General features: G+C 43.7%; 1 protein-coding gene across 6 annotated transcripts in view; it reads left to right on the plus strand.

Moving 5' to 3' along the window:
• The window catches only part of MYOF (myoferlin), a 142,701-nt gene that overhangs the window by 10,484 nt on the left and 109,634 nt on the right, over positions 1-22,583 (plus strand). For all 6 annotated transcript variants that reach the window (XR_012020855.1, XM_072806081.1, XM_072806080.1 and 3 more), the window contains 2 exons: positions 13,476-13,531; positions 15,695-15,786. Coding sequence is in view for 5 of the 6 variants with exons in the window: in XM_072806081.1 (XP_072662182.1) it covers positions 13,476-13,531; positions 15,695-15,786 (148 nt within the window). In the remaining variant the exon portion in view is untranslated. The remainder of the gene's footprint in view (positions 1-13,475; positions 13,532-15,694; positions 15,787-22,583) is intronic.

Consider the following 22,583-nt stretch of genomic DNA (forward strand, 5'->3'; position numbering starts at 1 on the left):
GATGTGGGAGGCTCCTTTCATTAGGGCTTGGGATGAATATTCAGAGAAGGATTTTGACATTATAGGGAAACTGAGGTAACTGTTGGTTACTTTCTGGTTGATTTGCTACAGATCCTCAGATGTTTCTTTTCTTGTTTTAGCAATTCATTAGTTAGCTGCCTTTTCTTTTTAAAGATTATTTCACACACAGAGAGTGCACAAGTAGGCAGAGTGGCAAGGAGAGGGAGAAGCAGGCTCCCCGATGAGCAGTGAGCCCGATGCAGAACTTGATCCCAGGACCCCAGGGTCATGACCTGAGCCAAAGACACCTAATTGACTTAGCCACCCAGGTGCCCCTCATTAGTTAGCTTCTAAAAGATGAAATTGATAGGCAGAAACTTCTAACAGTTTCCTGAGTTCAGGAGGTCAGTCCTGAGTTCAGGGGGTCAATGGTGAATTGAGGGGTCAAGCGGTCTTACCAGTAACGGTCAGGGTCTCACAGGCCTGAGGGACCAGATCCGCCTGCCCACAAACTACAAAACTGATCTTGAATACTTCAGAATTTCCACTGGCTGGTTGGGATCCTTTAAGCTGCATCCCAAAGGGAGCTGGAAGGCAGGGGAGCCCCAGTCTACCTCTGACCATGATAGTAGGGCTTTGGTGTTATTAATAGCAAGAAAGTTCTCTGAATCTCAGTCTTCCCAGCTGTAAAGTGGGCATAAGACCTACCTCTGAAGGTTATACAAGTCCAACGAGATGATGTATTTAAAGTACTTGGACTAAAAATAGATGTTTACAGGGGTATCCAGCAGGCTCAGTTGTTAAAGCGTGTTGACTCTACCGTGAATTTGAGCCCCACGTTGTATGTAGAGATTACTAAAAATAAATAAATAAATAAACTTAAAAAAATAGATATTTACTGTGACCTCACCTCTTGAAGTTTGGCTCTCTTTGCATGTAGCAAAGTGAAAAATCAATGGTCTAGGTCAAGGACTAAGGAAATAAGAAGTTTGCAAATCAAACAAGGACAGCTGATGCCAGACTTTTATGCTCTCCTTTCCCAAGGTGAAGCTATGAACTAGAAAACAGGTCTAGGTTGGGTTCTTATTTTGTCAAAACAACTAGTCAGTTTGGTGAAAATAAAATACTGTTTTACTCATTTTTATTTACTTCATTCAGCAGTCATTTATTTGTGTGCTCAATTATTTAGTTCAGAACCATCCACTGAAACTTCTAGGGTGGTGGAGATGGTTGAGATCTGCCCTGTATGTTATGGTAGCCCCGAGCCACACATGGTTGCTAATCACTGAAATGTGGCCAGTGTGATTTGAGGAACTGAATTTTTAAATATTTTCTAATTTTCATTCATTTAGATGTACACAGCTACATGTAGCACAGATAGCGGGAGGACAGCCACAGTGGTGAGGAGTCCAGGACCTCCTCTCACTCACAGCTGCCCAGCTTCTCCATACCTCAGTTGTCCCATCTACAAAATGGGCAGCAGCCCAATCCCATAGCATAAGTAAAGTTTAGCATAAATAAAAGTTAAGCACATACATAGAAAATGCTTTAAGTGTTCATTGCTCCTTGGGTCTTCCTGAGGTTCTGGCATGTGGGGGTTAAGAGGGAGAGAGCTTGAGGACCAACCACTTGCTCTACCACCACCACTATTTATTAAACACTTACACTGTGCCCACACTTGTTGCATATTGTCTTATTTAATCCTCATGGCATTTGTAGGGAGTAGGTCTTACTATCATATTCATTTTACACACGGAGAAACTGAGGCAGGGACCAGTCAGGATTCAGCTGAGGACTGATTGCAGAGTCTCCATGTGCATTGCCTGAGGTCAACATGGGTAAAGAAACAACCAAGTCAATTTATGATCGCTCTCTTTGTGCTCTGAGTGGATTGAGTTGTTCAGTGTGTGGGGATCATTTGGACCCAGCCTGAGAGAGGAAGAACATATACCAAGAACACAAGAACTTAAAAAAAAAGAAAAATAAAGCTTAGCCTTCCTGGAGTGAGTTTCCCCAGGGTAATGAAAGCCTTTAGGACTTGCCATGACTCAGAAGCTCAGAGCTGACATAGCTTAGCAGTGAATCATTCCTCTGATAATCGAGTCAGAGCCATTTTATTAGTGGAGACTAAAACTCTAATGTATTACATGAAAGGAATTAAAAATCTAATATTTGAGTGGCAAGGGGAGTCTCCTTCGCCTCCTCTCAGCTCTCAGGTGTATTACCTTCATCCTCTTTTACAACCCAATAGCACAACTTACACATTTATTTTTAATTTTTTTAAATTTTATTTTTTACACATAAAAAAAAAATCCTTTTCCTCATCTCTCTTCCCTTCTTAAAAAATAGAAAATTTTCTTTTTGCTTACCTGTCCCGATTGGCAGAAATCACTGCCTGAAATGTCCCTGTCTCCCTCCCTTCTCTCATTTGCTGCTGTGTCTCCCTACTGCTTCTCTCAAACACAAATTCATTAAAAAAATATTGATCAGGAGTGCACTCTGTCAGGCTCTGTGCTCAGCACTACAAATCAGGCGAGGAACTAGCCAGACTCACCCCTGCTCGCATGCAGCTCACAGCCTGGCTGTAAATGCAGCCAGAGGTCAGTGACTTCAGAGTAGTGAAGAATTGGGGGCAGTAGATTAAACTCTTGGAAAATTTAAACTTTTAAAAATTTTGTTACTTGCAGATTATATTGCTGAAGAGAGCTAGTAAGTACAACAAGTGCTTTACATATATATTCACTTAATTCTCACCAAAAAATGAAGTCTGTCTTTTTATAGTTGAAGTTCCTCTTTCTATGGACGTGGGGAGGGCGGATTGCCTGGGTCAAGGTCTGGCAAGAGGTTCAAGTCAGAGCAGGGACATACAGGCCCCCCGCTGAGACTGTAACACCCTGACGTGAGTAGCCCCCCCACGTCTCGGCCCCTGTATACTTTCAGCCCACCGAGGGTAATGCACACAGACCGGCTTGGCTCCGAGCTCAGACCTGGTGGCTGACATCCAGGCTCCGTCTCCTTCTCATTGTATTTCCTTGAGCAAAATCAGCCCTGAGGGCATCTAGCCAGAGTAATGCCAGGGCCTGGGGCATTGGTGCCTGTGGACTTGACACCTTTGGTGGCCTCAGAGGTCTTGTCTGGGGCTCCAGATGCCCCTCTGGTTTGTCCCAGTGTGCTGGACATGTTAGGATGGCTTCCCTTGTGTGACACGGCTTGAAGAAGGGGCCTCCCACCAGGGTACCTACAGTGTGGAAAGCCCTGCCCTGGGATTGACCACAGCCATCCTTCACAACAAGTGTAGCAGGGGTCCAGGGCACAGATTGTGTATACTCATTTACCAGATGGGGAGATGGAGCTTCAGAGGGGTCAGGAGCAGCCAAAGCTGGTCAGCAGGACCAGGCAAGGAGAGACTAGAACCCCAGTCCTGAGACTAAGTTCCCATTACTGTATGTATGTCTGGCTTTCTCTGTGCTTGGCATCTCTCTTGGTTAAGTCTACTTCCATCTCCATCCTAGACACTGATTCCCAGCTCTTCCTCATACCTTGTGGCAGCTGACCAGCCGAGCTCGCTAAAGAGCCCAGAGGTCAAAGCCATCCCCAGTACAGGCAGGGGAATTGGGGGCAGTAGATTAAACTGCTGGTGATGGCAAAAATCCCACTTAAAGAGATTATTTAGTATGGGACACTGGGGTCTGAGGCTCAACATAATTCAACTAGAAATTTGTTGCCTAAAAGGTATGGAATTGAATTCTTAAGACTTTGACTCAGGCTTTGTGCTTATTTTCAAAATTCTTTTCTCTATTTTGTTTTCTCTTGATACTATCTCTTGGAATCAGGGAGGGCAGAGGAACTGGATCCTCTTCATATTGTCTGATGGAGGTAGTTTATGATTCTGATCCTGATCCAACACAAAACAGTGTCCCCTATGTCCTACACATTCACGTTTCCTCATCTGATCCTCAGTACAGCCATGCAAGGTGGGTGTCTTCATCCTCATTTACAGGGTACTCAGGCCTTGGAAGGCCCTTCTGGAACTCTAGGAACTCTCCATCTCCTCAAGCTGGGGTGGAAGTGAATTTGCTAAGTACCAGCCTTCATTCATTCTCTAGCGAATTGTCTCAAAAACATACCAGGCAGAGGAAGGAGAGGTTAAAAGGCTCGGAGCCAGAACACCAACATTCGAATTCTGGCTTTGTCTCCTACTAGCAGGAGACCCTACACAAGCAGCTTAGTTGCATTACGCCTCAAAATATGGATGCTAATAGTAACAGGTAACCTATACCAAGCCCTTAGAAGATTGCCTGGTGTACTATGAGTCCTGTGAATGGTAGCTCTTATTCCTGGATATTAGGTACCAATATTTATTAATGAAGAAATGTATACGGAGAGTTGGATAACTGGCTCAAAGTCACACAGATGGTAAGTGGTGCCCTTGGTAGAGGTTAAGAGTACGGGTTTGGAAATGAGGCAGACGTGGGGCTGCAGCCCAGCTCTGCCACTTACTGGCTGTGTGATCAAGTCACTTAACATCACTCTCAGTTTTCTTATCCATAAAACAGCAATACTAATACCTCCGTTTTAAGGATTAGACATGATAGTGTTTAAAGTGCCTGGCACTTGGGGCACCTGGGTGGCTCAGTTGATTAAGCCTCTAACTGTTGGTTTCTGCTCAGGTCATGATCTCATGGGTCATGGGATCAAGCCCCCATTGGGCTCTGCATTCAGCAGAGTCTGCTTGAGATTCTCTCTCTCTCTCTTCCTCCTCCCCACCTCACCACCAAATAGATGGATAAATCTTTTGAAAAAAAAAACAGAAGAAGAAAAGTAAGGTGCCTGGCACAGAATGGATGCTCACATGCAAAATAAACGAACAAGCCCAAGAGTCACACAGTTCTCCACCGAGACAGCCAATCCAGATGCCTGTCCTGCCTGGTAGCCCTTCACCTGCAGTCCTGGCAGTTGGCGGAGCTGGAACACAACCACTCTCAGGGTCAGATTTTAGGAAGTAGATTCTGTATGGGTTGTTCAGATTGACTGGGCTTCACTTCAGTTCCCTTGGAGGATTTGGTTTTAAGAGCTTGTGTGCCTGTAAGGGCAACTGCAGAGGCCAGTGGGGCATGGGGCATGGAAAGCAGAGCAGTAACCCTGTGTGCCTTTTGTTTCTGTTTATCAGGAGTATCAGTGACTATTTCAGAAATGTACAGAACAGCCTTGCTTTGTATCATAGTTGCCATTTGGCTAAAATGCCTTCCCCAGAACCCGTTTGACAACATATCCTAGAGCAGTAGGGCAGCCGGGGTTAGAAAGCAAAAAGTCAGAAATACACCTTTAGCTGGGTAGAACTGGATGGGCCATATATGTCTTTGTGCTCCCCCTAGGTCCCTCTAGGTCCTGAGGGTGGTGGAGTCTCCTGCTGGACCTTCCCTGCCGTCCAGTTACTGTGAAAATTCTCCCAGATGCTGGTGGCTGCCAGGCTGACTGCCAGGGAGGAGCAGCCACTGCCCCTATGCCAGCTGCCCCAGGCAGGCCTGCGAGGTCTGGAACAGAGCCATGTGAGAGAAGTGCTCCAGCAGGGCTGTGCCTAGCAGAATAGGGCTCTTTCTCTGGTCACTGGATCCTGCCCTCCAGGGAGACTCCACAGTCTGGGAAAGTCTGTGGGGCACACAGGGCATGCTGCCTAGGTGCCATAGTGAAAATTAATAGCTCCTATTAGTTCAGTGCTTCCTGTGTGTTAGGCCCTGTGCTGAGCACTTGCTATTCATTTCCTCACTTAATTATTAAAGTTACCCTAGTAGTAATACTTCCATGAGCTTATGAAGGTCAATTCACTCAAATCATGGAGAAATTACTATGAGTGAAATAACAATATTAATAAAATACAATTCCAGCCTTCAAGGAGTCACTGTCTGGTCTTAATCCTCCAACTCAGGCAACTGTTCTGTGTCTCTGTCTACTGGAGTCTGAATCCCAGCTCCACCACTTCCTAACTGTGTGACCTCTGACAAATTGCTTAACCTCTCCGTGTCATGGTTTCTCCTTTTGTAATTGGGGATGATCATAATAGAATTTACCTTTTAGGGTAGTTGTGAAGATTAATGAGACACTCCATGAAAAGCACTGGAAACAGTGACTAGTTCAGAGCACTTAATGACTGTTAGCTATGCATGAATGGCTTCAGGGGACCTGTGATATTCTAGGCCATATAGTGGGTGATTTTGTATTTGTCTGTGAATATTCCGTAAGACAAAGGGGCCATAACCTGGGACCCTGAGAAAATGAAGAGGTATTCCTAAATGGAAGGTCAAGTTTAGATGCATGGCTGGACCTAGAGATCTTGTTGATCTACTTTGCCTACCAAAAAGCTAAGTTCTTAGGGGAGCTTTGTAAATGGCACCCCCACTGCTCCTGGGGTCATGTCAGTAAGATATAGCAATCTAGCCAGTGAGGACTTGAGGGACTTCATAAGGCACATGATCCACAAAACCTGGAAGAAGACTTAGAGATCATCTAGTCTAAATTTCCCGGGGTATACAAGAGGGACTCTGAACTCAGTGGTTGAGCCTGTGTCTCTCTGAGATAACAGTTCAAAGAATTGGAGAGTTTACTGATTTGAAAGTCCAGTCTGAAGAACTGGGCCAACTCCTGTGTTTTTTCTTGCAGGAGTGCAAGGATCAGGGAGATGGGGTGTCTTTGGAAGCACTGAAAAAGTGTTACCATTGTAGATTACTATTACTAACTTGGTGTTGCTCCTTGTTTTAGCGTTTTCCAGAGAAATGGAACCTGTACCGGTGTGTGTATGTGTGCACGTGTGTGTTCAGAGAAGGGGATTGAGAGATTTATTTTAAGGAATTGGCTCATGTGATTATAGGGACTGGCAAATCTGAAATTTGTGGGGCAGGCCAGCAGGCTGGAGCCTCTGGCAGGATTTTCTTCCTTCCTTTCTTTCTTTCTTTCTTTCTTTCTTTCTTTCTTTCTTTCTTTCTTTCTTTCTTCTTTCTTTCTTTCTTTCAGATTTCATTTATTTATCTGAGAGACAGTGAGAGCAAGAGAGAGAAGCAGACTGGCTGCTGAGCAGAGACCCTGATACAGGGGCTCAATCCCAGGCCCCTGAGATCATGACCTCAACCGAAGGCAGACACTTAACCGACTGAGCCACCCAGGCTCCTCTCAGGTAGGATTTCTGTTCCAGTCTGGAGGCAGAATTCCATCTTCCCTAGGAAACCTTAGTTTTTGACTGTTTGGATGAGGTATATCCACATTATGGAATATAATCTCTTTTACTTAAAGATGATTACAAATGTTAATCACATCTATAAAATACCTTTATGGTAACAGCTAGAGTTTGATCAAACAAGTGGCACATAGCCTCTCGGAGTGACAGATAAAATGATCGACCACAGGAGCCCTCATAGTGGGGTCGTAGCAGTCTGATCCTAGGAGGTCTGGTGACCTTGGCAGCCTTGTCCCTTAGGGTCCAGCACACTGTGCAGCAGGAGCACAGCAAAGGAAATGGCTCTGCAATAGGGCGGGGTGGCTTGGCAAGGAATGCTTATTCACTTCTCTGAAAACCACATTCAGAGGTTGGCATGCAGGTTAATTACTGCAATGGTGACCTTCAGCGAATGGAGACAAGCAGGGAGGCTGACTTATCAAAAAACAGGAAATGTCCCAAAGAATGCCTTGAGTCATGGTCCGGAGTGCATTCTGCATTTGAGTCAGTTGTTCTGTTCTGGGTTGAAAGCATTTAATTCCTGTCCATAGGAGGAAACAGTCATCTTAATAAAATTAGAGATGAGAGCAGGGGTGGAGAAGGGGAAGAGAGGCTCCCGTGATTCATCTGATGTTTAGCACCTGCAATTTAGACCTTTTTAAAAAAAAAAAAAAAAGTGATGAAATTGAATAATTGAATAATATAAATATGTGGCTCTGTGGCTGCTGACAAGAAAGAAATTCATTTACTTTCGAGGTTTTTTCTTTTTTTTAGCTAATATATTTATGTGTGAATAGACTTTCAATAAAATGTAATGTCATGGGATCCCTGGGTGGCACAGCGGTTTGGCGCCGGCCTTTGGCCCAGGGGCGATCCTGGAGACCCGGGATCGAATCCCACGTCAGGCTCCCGGTGCATGGGGCCTGCTTCTCCCTCTGCCTGTGTCTCTGCCTCTCTCTCTCTCTCTCTCTCTCTCTCTGTGTGTGACTATCATAAATTAAAAAAAATAAAAAAAATGTAATGTCATATATTTGGATAAAACGAGAGCCTCCTTTTCAGAATGAATTGAGCTGGGTTTCTTCAGAAGGGTAGGAGCTAATGTTAGCGGGTGATCTTTACTTACTGAGGAGGAGAAGGAGGAACAGTGGTTGAACGCGTGGACTACAGAATCACACTAGTTCTGAGTTAGAGCGTTTCTTCCTAGCTCTGTGATCTTGGGAAAATTACCTAACCATTCTGGGCTTGTTTTGCTCCCCTGCAAATAGGAGGTAATTTACCTGGAGGGCTTGCTGGCAAAGTTAAATGAAACGACCAATGTGCAGGATTTAGCACATGCCTGGCTGGAGAGAGCGCCCCCTAGAAGGTAGCACTACTGACACCAACGCGAGCGCCGGGAGCAGCCACAGTTCCACTTGAATAGTCTCGCTTGGTCTGTGGTCACCTGCTATCTGCAGGGACTCGGCCAGTTCTCTTTGTTCTTAATACACAACAGGATCGTCTGTTCAAGGACACGTATCAGAAGAGTTGTTACGCAATTTGGTTTTTCTTGTGGGATTATGAACCTCTTGGAATTATAAAGCCCAAGGTCTTTTTTTTTTTTAAGATTTTTATTTATTTATTCATGAGAAACACAAAGAGAGGCAGAGACAGAGGCAGAGGGAGAAGCAGGCTCCATGCAGGGAGCCCGATGTGGGACTCAATCCCGGGACTGCAGGATCACGCCCTGAGCCAAAGGCAGATGCTCAACCGCTGAGCCACCCAGGCGTCCCTAAAGCCCAATGTCTAAAGCCCTCTTTACTAAGTGGTTTGTATCAGCCAGATGAAGCTTAGTTTGGCATTCATGGCTTCACAGGGTGGCCATAACCTTCCAGCACAGCCTGGTTGCCTCTACTCCCTTCCACATCCCTTTGGTTCCAGCCACTTGGGCAGTGCAGTGTCCCCAGACATGACCTGTTCTCTCTCCCCTGTGGCTGACCCACCCACCCTATTGCCTCCACCTGGAGTAACTTTTTCTTCCCAACTCCACGTTTGCAACCCATTCTTGTCTTTCAATCCCCAGCTCAACCTCTGCTTCCTCTGTGAGGTCTTACCTGCTATCTTGAAGTCACCTCCTCTTTTCATTTGTACCCCCTCTGATGGCAACTGCAGCCTACTCTCTGTACCAGTCACCTATCGTTAGTTACATCAACCTCCCTGTTGGAGCACCTGAAGCCAGAAACTGTGTCTGGGGATCTCTGTATCTCCCACAGTGTCTAGCTCAGTGCCTGGAAAGTGATATTTCAAAACTGTTTATTGGATAGAAGAATGAGAAAACTCATTAATGCTTATGGAAGAACTCACTTAGTGGATCATTTCCATGGGTTGAGCTACGAGGTCCCTTGCCTGATCATTTCCATGGGTTGAGCTACGAGGCATTGTTCCCATTATTCCTCCTCTGGCAGGAGGAAGCTCCAACATGAGGACAAAGCAGGCAGGAACATGGTGGGCTGTTTGCTGTTTGCTGAAAACATGTATCAAGATTCATTTGGCTCTTCTGTTCAAGAGCCCGTGAACTCTATTTGTTCAATGTTTGAAGACCAAGAATTATCTTATACTCTTCTGTTTCTCCAGTTCCCAGCACATAATAGGTGCTGGGTAGATGTTTGAAGATGAAAGAATGAACAAATGACCCTTCCTTTTTCACACTCCGCAATTGCTGACTCTGGAACAATCCAGCCCCTATTGGGGAAGGGGAGGGGGGTCAGTAGTAGCAGGCTCAGCTTCAAGGTCCCCATGCAGCATTTCTTCTCGTATGCTGACTCCCAGGTCAGTAACCAGCTTGAGATTCAACTCAAGTGAGCAGGTACTGGCTCTTTCCACAGTCTCTCTGGAGCTCTTGTCCCTGTCTAGAATCTTGGGGATTCAGAGGCCAAGTTTTGCTTCCGTACCATCCTTCAGTAACCTGAGTCCTACCTCAAGCTCCTGTGCCCAATTTCCATAAATTACATGTGGCTTTCTCCTTGCTTTACTTACATGATGTGATGTCTTACGATTTCCTATCTTTTCCCTTGAAGGTCTGCTGCAGTCCCAGGATCTAGATTCACTCCTTCCTGACTCAGTTCTCTAGCCACCCAGCTCTGGTTGTGGCAGCAAGAGTGGTGGTGAGCTAGAGGGATATTAATGGTACCATTTCATGCTTGTGCAAGGCAGGAATTCCTAACTTTTGTGAAGATCATGAACTCATGTGAGAATCTGATGAGATCAGTAAACTGTCTCCCCGGAAAAACTCACAGATGTCACGTTTTGTGTTGGAGCAGGTAGTCTTAGAGAGTCTCAGGGTACTCTAAAACCTGACCTTTAGACTTTCCTATGGCCATTGCCTAGGAGGCCAGGTGCATCACACATATTATATTTATGTGTTTTCTTTATCTAGTGTTTCTGACAGCTTCCAGACGGGCGCTATGGTGCGGTGGTGAACACACAGTCAGGTTTTAGAGCCAAGGAGATGTAGGTTCAGAGTCTGGCTTTCTTTTTTATTAGCTGCATGACCTTAGCCAAGTTAACCAGCTTCTCTCAATTCTTTGTCTGTAAAACAGGGATGAGAATATTAACCCTGCAAGGGTGCTGTAAGGATTTAGAGACATGGCAGTAGAATGCACATCCAGGCCCCTGTAGGTGATTATTTAGAGGGAGCTGCTACAATTATCGAAAGAAGCCCATTGTCCAGTTCCATCAGTTTAAACTTTGCTTGGCTTCTCTTTCTCTCAAGAGTACTTGCTTATTCTGTAACCAGAGAACAAAATTGAGAGGTTTCCATCAGATGACAGGAGGGGTGGGTGTGGCCAAATGGCAATGTGGGAGGGGACAGGACAGCTTCTAGGTCCTATCGGAATCAGATCCATTGAGGGGTTCCATAGGCCACATAGAAAGACCACATTTAGAACTAATCAGTACAGGTCCAGGCATGAGCCAATGAGCAAGGTCATGCTGAAGTCTAGAAAGGGAAGCCAGCTAGGCTCTGGGAGTCACTCAAGTGGAAAAGTTAATACTAAGCAGAGTGAGGGTGGTGATTCATGGCTTTATTATGCTGAGGTCTTGGAAGAATGAGGTGGTTAGTCCCACAACTCTTGGAGGAGAGGCTGCTGGAGTTTAAAACCTATCCCTGCCACTTACTAACGGGGTCACTTTGAATATGTTACTTCTCAGTTTCCTTACCTCTGAAAGGGGGATGAAAATTATTATACATATCTCCTAGGGTTTCTTCTTTTAAGATCTATTTTTATTTATTCATGAGAGAGAGAGAGAGAGAGAGAGAAAGAGACAGAAATACAGGCAGAGGAAGAAGCAGGCTCCATGCAGGGAGCCTGACATGGGACTTGATCCCAAGTCTCCAGGATCAGGCCCTGGGCTGAAGGCGGAGCTAAACCACTGAGCCTGCCGGCAGGCTACCCTCTCCTGGGGTTTTTAAAGAGATTAGATGATGTGAGAGAATAGAAAATATACATGTTGTATTGGTCTCTGCCCCCATTCCCCACCACTTCCTGGCACTGAGCTAAAACCTTTATAAATTTTTAAGTGATAGGAGTGGGAGCATCTTTAGTTCTAATGAGGTGACTCTGGGTGGGCTCCTGGATGGGGACTGGTCATTAGAAAGACAAGGCCATGATGAGAAGCTTGGAATTTTTGGCCCTGCCAACCACTTCTCAAGACTGGAGAAAGGGGCTGGAAATAGAGTTAATAATTGATCTTGCCTATGTGAGGAAGCCTCCATAAAACCCCAAAAGCATGGAGTTCTGAGAACTCCCAACCCCATGGGGACAGAAGCTCCTGTGCCCAGAACCTTCCAAACCTTACCTCATGTATCTCTTCATCTAGCTGTTCATCTGTACCCCCTATCGTATCCTTTAATAAACCAGTAAACATAAGTAACTGTTTTCCTGAGTTCTGTGAGCCACTCCACCAAATTACTTGAACCCAATGAGGGAGTTATGGGAACCTCAGATTTATAGCCTGCTAGGTCAGAAGCACACATGACAGCCTGGACTTGCTATTGTCATCTGAACCCTTAACCTGTGGGATCTGAAGCTGTCTCCACGTAAGTAAGTGTCAGCATTGAGTTAAATTGTAAAACACCTAACCAATGTCACATAAGATTGCTTGGTGGGGGACCCCCCCGCATACCTCTGGTGTCAGAAGTTTATGAATGTTCTATGTGATAGTAAAGGAGATACACAGAAGGAAAACTGCTTTGTTTTGTTTTGTTTTTTGTTTTTGTCCTGAAAACAGATGAGCTCATGCTTACAACCTTTTGTATTCAAACACTAGCTTTTATTTTGATAAGTATTTGGGGATTAGAGACCCAACAGATGCCCCTGCTCTTTGGACTTCTCCAAGGAAACTTTAAGCACTAGCTGGATTAACATTTATTCATCCAGGAAGGTGTACTGTCCAGTCTCAGATACAGAAAAGGAAAATCTGTATCTTCAGAAAAGGTGAGCCTGGAGTAACGGAGACCCTATATTCTCTGCGGGTCCCAGAAAGTATATACCCACTAATTACCGGGTGCCGAAGCCCAGGGAGGGAGTCCAGCTCATTCTTGAAGCTATGGAGAGTTACTACATGCAGAGGCAACATGGGCTTCAGAAATTGCAGGCTATATAGGACCCAGTGCCCAGTATTAGCTCACAAGAATTTCCTTGTTCCTTTGAATCTCAGTAGTCACATCTATAAAATGGCAACGCTTGTTTGTTAAAGGTTAGCTTCATTGGCTTCTTTCTGCAATAAGCTGGAGATGTGGAGGCCCTGGGTAACCTTGGTCTATGGGAGCTGGTGAGGGAGAGGCAGGGGATCACAGCATTCCCATGATTTTGAGTCCCTCATCCCCTAACATCCTGTAGATCTGGGCACAGAAGAAACATTTTAGGCTAAAAAAATGCCATTCAGTTTGGAAAACTTTGACTCAGATAGCCCCAGCTCTAGGCAGATGAATGAGAAAATATGGGCACACTAGTCAGCCCTCAGGGGAACACTCTTTTAATGAAAGAATGAATGGTACATGTTCAAAAAATATTTCTAGGGACGCCTGGGTGGCTCAGTGGTTGAACATCTGCCTTTGGCTCAGGGTGTGATCCCGGGGTCCTGGGATCCAGTCCTACATCGGGCTCCCTACATGGAGCCTATTTCTCCTCTGCCTGTGTCTCTGCCTCTCTCTGTGTGTCTCTCATGAATAAATAAATAAAGTCTTTAAAAAATATATTTCTAATTAACTGATCTCTTTTTTTATTTGCAGATGAGAAAAAGAAAACAAAGAAAGTTGACAACGAACTCAATCCTGTCTGGAATGAGGTAACTTGTGATTTTTTTTTTTAACATTGTTTCAAGGGATAAGCTACCTCTGAATGTACCATCTTGGGTCAAAGATTAGCTTTTCCCTTTGGAAGAAGAATCTCTGCATTGTACCCCCACCCCCTCCATTTCCCTTGTGGCCACAGAGACAGCAGAACCGTTCAGGAGATATATCACGATGACATAATACAGTAGTGCAGTGAGCAAAGCCTAGACCTGGAGTGAGAGGGTTGAGTCTAACCTGAAACAGCCTGGAGGTTGCTGAGTGACCTTGTCGCATGTCTGGGGCATATATGTAGAGCAAGGGGTGGGGTTAGATCATCTTCAGAGCCCCAGAAGGAAAGATCCATATTTAAACACCTGTCTGCATGTGACTAATCAAGAGTGTATTACATGACATTTTGTGTGTCTGGGTGAGTAATGACATTTACTGTTTTTCATGTTTTGATAAAGTAATATATCCTTAATGTAGACATTTTGAAAGCTTCAGATCAACATAAAAAAATTGACCTTTGTACCCACTACCCAGAATTAACTACTGTTAACATCTGGGATATATCAATAAATGTTTATTGCATAAATATATTGAATAAAATATGAAATTGGCAAATTAGCATCATATAGCACATATGGCTTCCTATCCTATTTTTTCTTACTATTATATTCTGAGCATATACCATATCATTCCATTCATAAATATTTTAATACTATGCAATATTCTATAGAAGGGTTATAATTTCTTCACTTCTCCCACTGTGGACTTTATTTTATAAACAGTTCCATGTTGAATATATTTATAGGTATGTAAAAATTTTAATTCTTTCCACTGAGTAGATTTTCCTATGCTGACTCATTTTTTAAAAGATGATCATAAGCCCCATTGTTTTTCCCAAAAGCCAATCAAACCTTCCTGGATAAGCACAGGATAAATGTCTTTGTTATTTTCACTGAGTCATCAGGCTGTGAAGACTTCTCCACCAACTGTAAATTTGTCTCTACCCCCACAACTAGTGTCAATATCCTGTAAAATAAAGACTTTGCCTTTTCATTGAGTGAGGTGAAGACAAAATGCCTTTTTAATGCCTTTCTGAGAAGAAGAAAATTCCGAGGCAATTCTACTTCTTTGAAATTTCACTGGAACCCAGAACACAGCCAGCTGGACGGCCAGTTCTGTGAAAGCAAGAGGCTAGTCTGGTTGGTCCAATGGACACTATGGATCCTAGCACCTTGTACAGAACTTGATAAATAAAACAAATTGAAAATACTTACATGTATACAATTAGTGCTTCAAGTTTTGAGTAATTCCAACAGGTGTCTTTATATTTGGTCAATCCATATGGCTAATGGCAGACGTAAACAGACATGTCCTCTCAGGGCATCACCCATCTCGCCCCATTTTGTTTCCAACATCTATTTTTTAAATTGCAAATGTATTTATCAAGTAAACTTCTCAGTTGTAGTTTTATAACTAGAATCTAGCCCAAATGAGATGCCAACCCAGACCCATTGGAGTTAGTATTCTAACATGAGCTCTGACAAATTCTCCATCTACTCCAAACCCATTACAAGGAGAATCAAATCATCAGTAGACACTGTTTTATTTAATTCATATATTACATAATCAATCAAAGGCATCACTGGTGTTTTGATTTTTTTTAATGTTTGCCGTTAAACAGCAATTTATTATATTAAGATGAAAGTCTCATCTGACTACAGACTAATCCTGGTGGAACTTAAAATAAAGGGCTGATGCATTTTAGAAAATGTATTTTTAGATTATTTGTCTCTTTGATAATAATATGATTAGGAAGAGCAAATATTTAGCGAAGAAAGCATTCATTTTATTCTTCTAGCCAATTGTGGTGGACATGAAGTAAATTCTCTATGAGATGGGTTTGGTGACTTGTCCATAGTCACTGAGCCTAGAAAATGGGAAGCAGAAGTCACCCCAGGTCCTCTGAGGCTAAGTCTGGTTTGCCTTCCCACAGCTCTCAACAGCTTTCAGGTTTGGAATTTGGTCACTTCTATCTAACTATAGAATTAAGTAATTCAAAATATTGTTATTGGTGAAGATAATGACCTGGTGTTTAGTATTTGTACATCTTATTATACTCCCTGATCTCTTTAACAACTTTTTTGTTTTTATAACCTTCCTGTGCACAGATTTTGGAGTTTGACTTGAGGGGTATACCACTGGACTTTTCATCTTCCCTTACAATTGTTGTGAAAGATTTTGAGACAATTGGACAAAATAAGTAAGTTGATATCAACTATTTTTTCATTTTACATATTATTTTACTATTGTCTATTTTGTTGAAGGAACATATTGTTAATGACATTTTTATATACTTCCAATATAACTGTGCTTCAATTCCATGTCCCACTGCCCCCCACAGCCTTCTGAGCCAATATCAGATGTGATTAATTGATCACAGTGCCTTTTCCCAAACTTCTGTACAATAGTTCCCCCTAATAGCACTCATGGGAAGAGGGCAAATCCCCACCTGAAGCCTCAGCTTGGCACTTATTTTGGATATTCAGTGTCCCTTTCTGTAGACTGAGTTGATGTGCAGTCCATCTGATCCTGACATTCTCTTCCTAAATTTGAACAAAGAAAATGTGGTGGGTCGTGATATAGGGTCCTTCCAAAGTTTGGGGCTCCATGCATCTTGCTGAGAGATATGTTGCACTTGGTGTTGTGGTGTCTGCTGAGCATAATGACCAAAGGAGCAGGCCATTACTGTGGCATTATTTTGATGGGAATTTTCAGGCCAGAAAAAGGTAAATTCCAGGCAAAATACGAAGCTGGTGTTCATTACTCTTTCTTTATTTCTTTTTTTTTTTTTAAGATTTTATTTATTTATCCATGAGAGACACAAGAGAGGCAGAGAGATAGGCAGAGGGAGAAGTAGGCTCCCTGTGGGGACCCTAATATAGGACTTGATCCCAGGACCCCAGGATGACGACCTGAGCCAAAGGCAGATGCTCAACCACTGAGCCACCCAGGTGCCTCTGTTCATTACCCTTTCAATCCCCCCCCCCCACGCCGCTTCTGGTAGGGGGCCTCCCTCCTCCTGACCTCTCCCAGGCACCCAGTATCTGTATTTATGTTTCAAGGCTCCCACCAGGGTGCCCACTCCACCCTGCCTTCTGGGCCATATCTGCACCCTCTGCCAATTCTTTTCCCAACAGAATTTACCTGTCCTGTATCTCAGTCCTTCAGAGGCTCACTGGTTGAAAGGAGCTGTCTGGGAAGCTACCCCAGGTCATGGTGGTACGGAACTAATAGTTTATACTGTGTGAACTTCCCAAGAACAGTGATCTTGTGACTGAGGCAGCTGGTGACTTATCTGAAGAAGTGAACAAAATGGAAATTTTAGGCCCTTATGGCAGGGTCCTGGGGGAGGTCTTTTAAATTGGGAGATTAGTTCTGTGTCCTACAAATGTCACTGCATAGGTGTTCACCATCTTCCAGTGAAACGCGACCCTGAGTCTGCTTTGAAATGAACAGTGCAGGTGATAATGACCTTGTGCTGTCTGTGCGCTCACTGTGCTAAGCTGCATGCTTCTCCACCATCAGCCAGGAACTGTGAACTTTGACCTTGTGGCCACCAAGTAAACAATGCATACACCTTGGTCAAATTCAAATTTGCCCGTGAGTACATTGCAGGAAAAAAAAATTAACCCATCTGGAATATGCTCTATATTGGTCCAAACTATTTCTGTATTTTTGCCCCAGGTTTTTTTTTCTTGGCTTTTTTTTACTAAAAATTTGGCCTTCAGGGATCTGCTTACGGTTCAGTGTGGGAACTGTCTTTTACCTGAAAGTGCAAGGCTGGGGCAGAGGATTTTTCTACCAGCTTAAGGAATGTCTTGCTTGTTGACATTCCTGTTGCTGTGGAAACTAGTTGTGCAAACAGGACTCTCACTGAGCATCTGCTGCTCTGAGCCTGGAAAAAAACAGGTTTGCCTGTGCACCCATGCCCACACCCACAACAGACTGCCAGGTCCAGTCCATGCAAGCATTGCTCTGGTATGTCAGCGATGTCCCTCCTCAGGCTCTGGGAGCCTGCTGGGCTATTCGGTGCAGACTCTGCTCTTCTCCACTTCATAGTCATCCAACCAACCATCCAGGCTGAATGAAGGTGAAAAAGGAGCCAGAAGTGCCTCTTGGTCATGTGATGAAAATGAAATATTTTTAGCTGAAATGTCAGAGTAGAAGGATTTTAACAGCCACTGAAGAATGAAGAGTTCCCTCTGCAGACAGGCAATACAGCTATCACTTAGGGAATGCCAAGGGCTATGCCAAGCTCTTTAGATGCATTATCCTATTTAATCTTCACAGACACTATGAAGCAAGTGATAGTTTTCCCCAAAGACGCATAGTATTCTGCTCAAGGTCATACAGTATGTATGTGTCAGAGTCAGCATTTATGTCTAGGCCTTTGCTCTTGACTTTTACATTATACTGAAAACCTCAAACCACCTGTGGGAACCAAAATGTAGGTGGAATTATTCGTTAACTGTTGGCTAGAGTAAAAGTAATTTTTCTTTCTAATTTTGCAAAAAAAAATTAAGAACAGTCATCAGAGTATTGGTAATTCCTCCTTATTTAATGGTTTTAAGCAGGCATTTTTATACTCTTGAATAACAAGTCACTTATGCTCATGCTTTACAGTGGACAAGATAAATTTGTAGAGTATATTCTCATCTCCTGTGGTCATCACAATAACCTTGAGAAGTGGAGATGAGATTTGAAACTGGGACTCTGATCTCTTGGCATCCTGGTCCTGCTGTCACTCCATTTGAGTTCCTAAAGAAGAATCAGCTTCAGGAGCCTGGAAATGTAGGAATGAAAGGTGTTTACAATGAGTTTTCATGTTAGTGTCTGTGTGTGTGTGTGTGTGTGTGTGCGTGTGTGCATGCATGCCAAAGAGGAAAAAGAGTTACCAGTTAGGGTTTTTGTATTACTGTTCGCTCTGCATGGAATACTTTTTCCTTCTAACTGCAGTAGATGTGAAATGTAGTCATTTGGCTCCACACCTTGGACTACCCACCCTAGAACTGCCCCTACTTTTGCTCTCCAGCTCACTTCCCTGCCTTATTTTCTCAGAGCCCTTCTTGTTAGCGAGCTCATATGGGCATGGAAAGGGTGGAGGGAGTCCAGCTGGGTATGTGGACATTTGTGTTGGGTTTTAGATAAGTACTGAAAGATGTGGCTGGTCCACATTCCTGCTTTATCTAGCTCAGTTCACTACCATCTGACATGTTCTTATCTATTTGGTTACTCACTTGGCCTTCCCCTTCCCCTACTATAAGCTCCACATCTATCTTGTTTGCCACTATAACACCAATGCTTAGTACAGTGCCTAGCACATAATAAGCTTTCAGTAAGTGTTTTTTGAATGAATTAACAAGTAAGTTTATGATATCAGGGATGCCTGGGTGGCTCAGTGGTTGAGCATCTGCCTTTGATAGAATCCTGAGATTGAGTTCCACATAGGGCTCCCTGCAGGGAGCTTGTGTCTCCCTCTGTCTGTGTCTCTGCCTCTCTGTGTCTCTCATGAATAAATAAATAAAATATTTTTAAAAAAAGTTTATGATACAAATATATGAATGAAACCTAAAGTATCTTGCATTGGATAGTTGGCCCACTAGTAATGGGCCATTGGTGTAGACTGTCCATCCAGCCCAGCTCTCTGGACAGCCCTCTGGTTCCAACTTCAGTTAAGCTGCAAAGAAGTCAGAACATAAAGGAGTCAGAGCACAAGGGAAACGCATGCCTGTGCCAAAGCTGCTGCCTTTTTGTAGAGAGATGTGGGGCTTACCCCTGAGCTCACAGGGAGGCAGCAGATCATAATGCTTGGAAGCTGAGATTCGGGAGCCAGAGACTGCTTAGAGACTCAGCTCTCCTGGTGACTAGTGGGGACCTTAGGCAAGTGACTTAACCCCTCCAGTCCTTAAAGTGATCATAGTTTGGATATTTGCTTGCATTAAAATAATACAACAGGGACTAGATGTACTCACTCACCTGCTGCACCAAAAAACAAGATAAAACATATGTAACCATGGTTTCAGATATTGAACACCAGCAGCATAGGATAATGACAGCCGAGAAAGGGGAGGTCAATGAAATGAGCTTTTTGAGTGCCCAACTTAATGCCTAGAGAGCATTCCCAGGCTGCAGTTCAAGGAGAGGGAAGTCAGGCAGGTCCCAGTTGTCTCCCAGGGTTGGGGACTGCAGATGGGAGTCTAGAGCTACACACACGCCTGCACACAAAGTGGGACCTGGGGATACAGAATTAGAAAAGGAAAAGAGACAAGCTTGGGTTGCAAAATATACGAACTCCCTGAGTAAAGGTTTGTGGGGTTTTTTGGAGGTTTTGTTTTCGTTTTTTATTAGAGAAAACAGAGAATGTGGTTTGGAATGGAATTAATTTAGTGGAGAAGTATGGTATGGCTTATGAGAAATTTTCATTTCCTGGTATATAGAAGACCTTGTCTTCAGTCTTTTTATACTTTTATTTCTCCTAGCAATGAGGCTCACTTCTCACATCACCACATGTACACATGATAGTGAGATTTGTTTAGGTGGAGCCACCACCTTGCTTTCTTCCCCTGTAGTTGGTGAGGAGGGATGGACAACCCATGGGCTGAGGCGGGCTTTCTAACTGACGCAACTTCTCAGACTGTGTGGACATCTAAACCAGAAGCCAGAGTTACTGTGGAAAGGAGTTCTTAGTTCGGTTGTCTTTAGTTCCATATTATCTATCAATAGAGTGGCAAAACTATGAAAAGATCAAAACTGGCTTGGGCTGGCTGACTCCGGGTGCTAAGGCTGAGCCCCCGTATTTGGGGAGGCCTGCTAAGTAGCTGCCACAGTCCTGCGGGCATCCCTTAACATCTCATGAGTAAGTAAAGGGGGACCACAGCCCTGGAGAAAGACACCTAGAGAGACTTGAAAGAGAAAGGCATTTCATAATGACAAGAGCTATAATTATCCTCTAATTGCACTTGGAGGACCATCTCTTAGGAGAGGAAGCTTTACAATTTGTAAGTCATTTGCCAGGTTATTGGACTATCTTCAGTGACGTATCAATTAATGTATTCATTCGACAAATAATTACTAATGCCTATGCGTGCCAGACATTGCTCTAGGCATTGGGAGTACTCCATGCCTTTTATCAGGTTTATATCTGAGAGGAGGGAACATATCAGATGGTGATCAGTAACGATGAAGAAAAATAAAGCAGGGGAAAAAGAGGAGAAAATGATGAGAGGTGTGTGTGTGTGTGTGTGTGTATGTGTGCATATGTGCATATGTATATGTGTGTACTGGTTAGGTAGGGTTTTTGCATAAGGAATTATTTTGGAGTCTGTTTTATAGTGGAATATCTATCTTATGAAAACTCTGGCCTTAAAAACTTTATTCAGATTCCATTAATTGGATCTTATGAGAATTCAGCTATAGCTGAAGTTTACTTCTGGTCTAATTCTGAAAATAAAAACTGTTTTCCAGAGAAACTCTTGGTATGCACAGCATTGAGGTTGGGGAGGGAGCTGTTTTGTGTAGAAAGGGCTGGTTTTAAGAACTTTGCACAGTGATTGCACAGAAATGGATGTGGGTAGTTAAAAGGGTTCTCATCTGTTCATTCCTGCCTGCCTACCCATATCCCTGCATAGATATCCCACTTTCCTGTGATTTAGGCTTGAGTTCATACCAGCTTTCCCTGTAAGTACTGGGCTGGCATCACATGCTTCTTTTGGATCCCCTTTACTAGAGTAGTGTCTGAAATTAAAAAAAAAAATGACTGTTAAGCACTTACTGCACCATCCTTACAATACTGTTAGGTAGTAGCTGCTATAATCCCCACTTTACAGACGAGGAAACTGAGACTCAGAGAAGTAAACAACCTGTATACGGCCTCTAGTATGAGGAGGAGTCTGCATTAGTCAGCGCTGCATAGCTCCAAGTTCTCAATCACTGTTATTCTGTCTCCTTTACTTGTTAGGTCCAAGTACTTGATGAGTAAATAAATGAGTGAATGAATGAGTGAATACATGAAAGCTACTACCTTGATTCTAATGGCTGGGGGAATTAGACAGAGGCAGAGCCTGGGTATTCCCCTACAGTGTTAAAACAGGCAAGCACAGATTCAGAGCTTTGAGGACTGAGTGAACAGGAGAATTGGTTAGGTGAAAATAACAATATAGCAGGTTACAGTCATTTATTCCAGAGCTAATTATTGAGCAAAGCCTGCATGCCAGGCATTAGGCTAGCTGACCTCCTTGCAGCCACAAAGTGACTGACTCTGGCCAAGATGCCTCACTGATCCAGAGAGCTTTTGTTGCAGAGGCTTTGGCTTCCACTCAGTTCCTTCTCTGGTTAAAGTGACGCCATTTGCCACAGGCAGCAGGGTTGGGAGGGACTGGAAAAAAGGGAGTTGTTGCCAGCCCTGAATCCTAAAAAAACCTGCCACAGCCCCAGACCAGGTCAGTGATTCCAAAACCCAGGAATGGAGTTTGTGAAAAGTACAGAACACAGCCCAGCCCCAGAGGGGGGCTGATACACAGCCAGGTTTGGGAGTCACATCTTGGACCAGTGTTTCTACATTTGATGAACAGGACAAAGGCCCCAAGGCTCTCTGACAATCCTGGTATGGAGTAAGGAGGGAAAGCCACAGGAAAAGTACAGATAACTAGGCTTGCTGAGTGGATTTTATTCAAGTTTTGCTTACTACTTTGTTCTATTAAATAATTGGATTTCTGTGCCCAATTATCAAATGTGAATGTGTGTTATCATATTGAAGGTACTTTTAAAAACCATACATGAAAAAAATAAAAAATAAAAAAAAATAAAATATAAAAATCGTACATGTCTCCCTCCCTCCAGATCTAGCTTTGCCAACTGCCTTTCCTGCCCTGACCCACCCTCCACCCATCCCTCTACTTTTCTTGCTCCCACTTAGAATCACTGGTTTTAGACCATTGTTTCTCAAACTTCCTGGGTATAAGAATGAACTAACACACAGTCTGACTCTGAGTCCTGAGA

The sequence above is a fragment of the Canis lupus genome, chromosome 29 (assembly GCF_048164855.1).
Source record: "Canis lupus baileyi chromosome 29, mCanLup2.hap1, whole genome shotgun sequence".
In the NCBI taxonomy this organism is placed as follows: domain Eukaryota; kingdom Metazoa; phylum Chordata; class Mammalia; order Carnivora; family Canidae; genus Canis; species Canis lupus.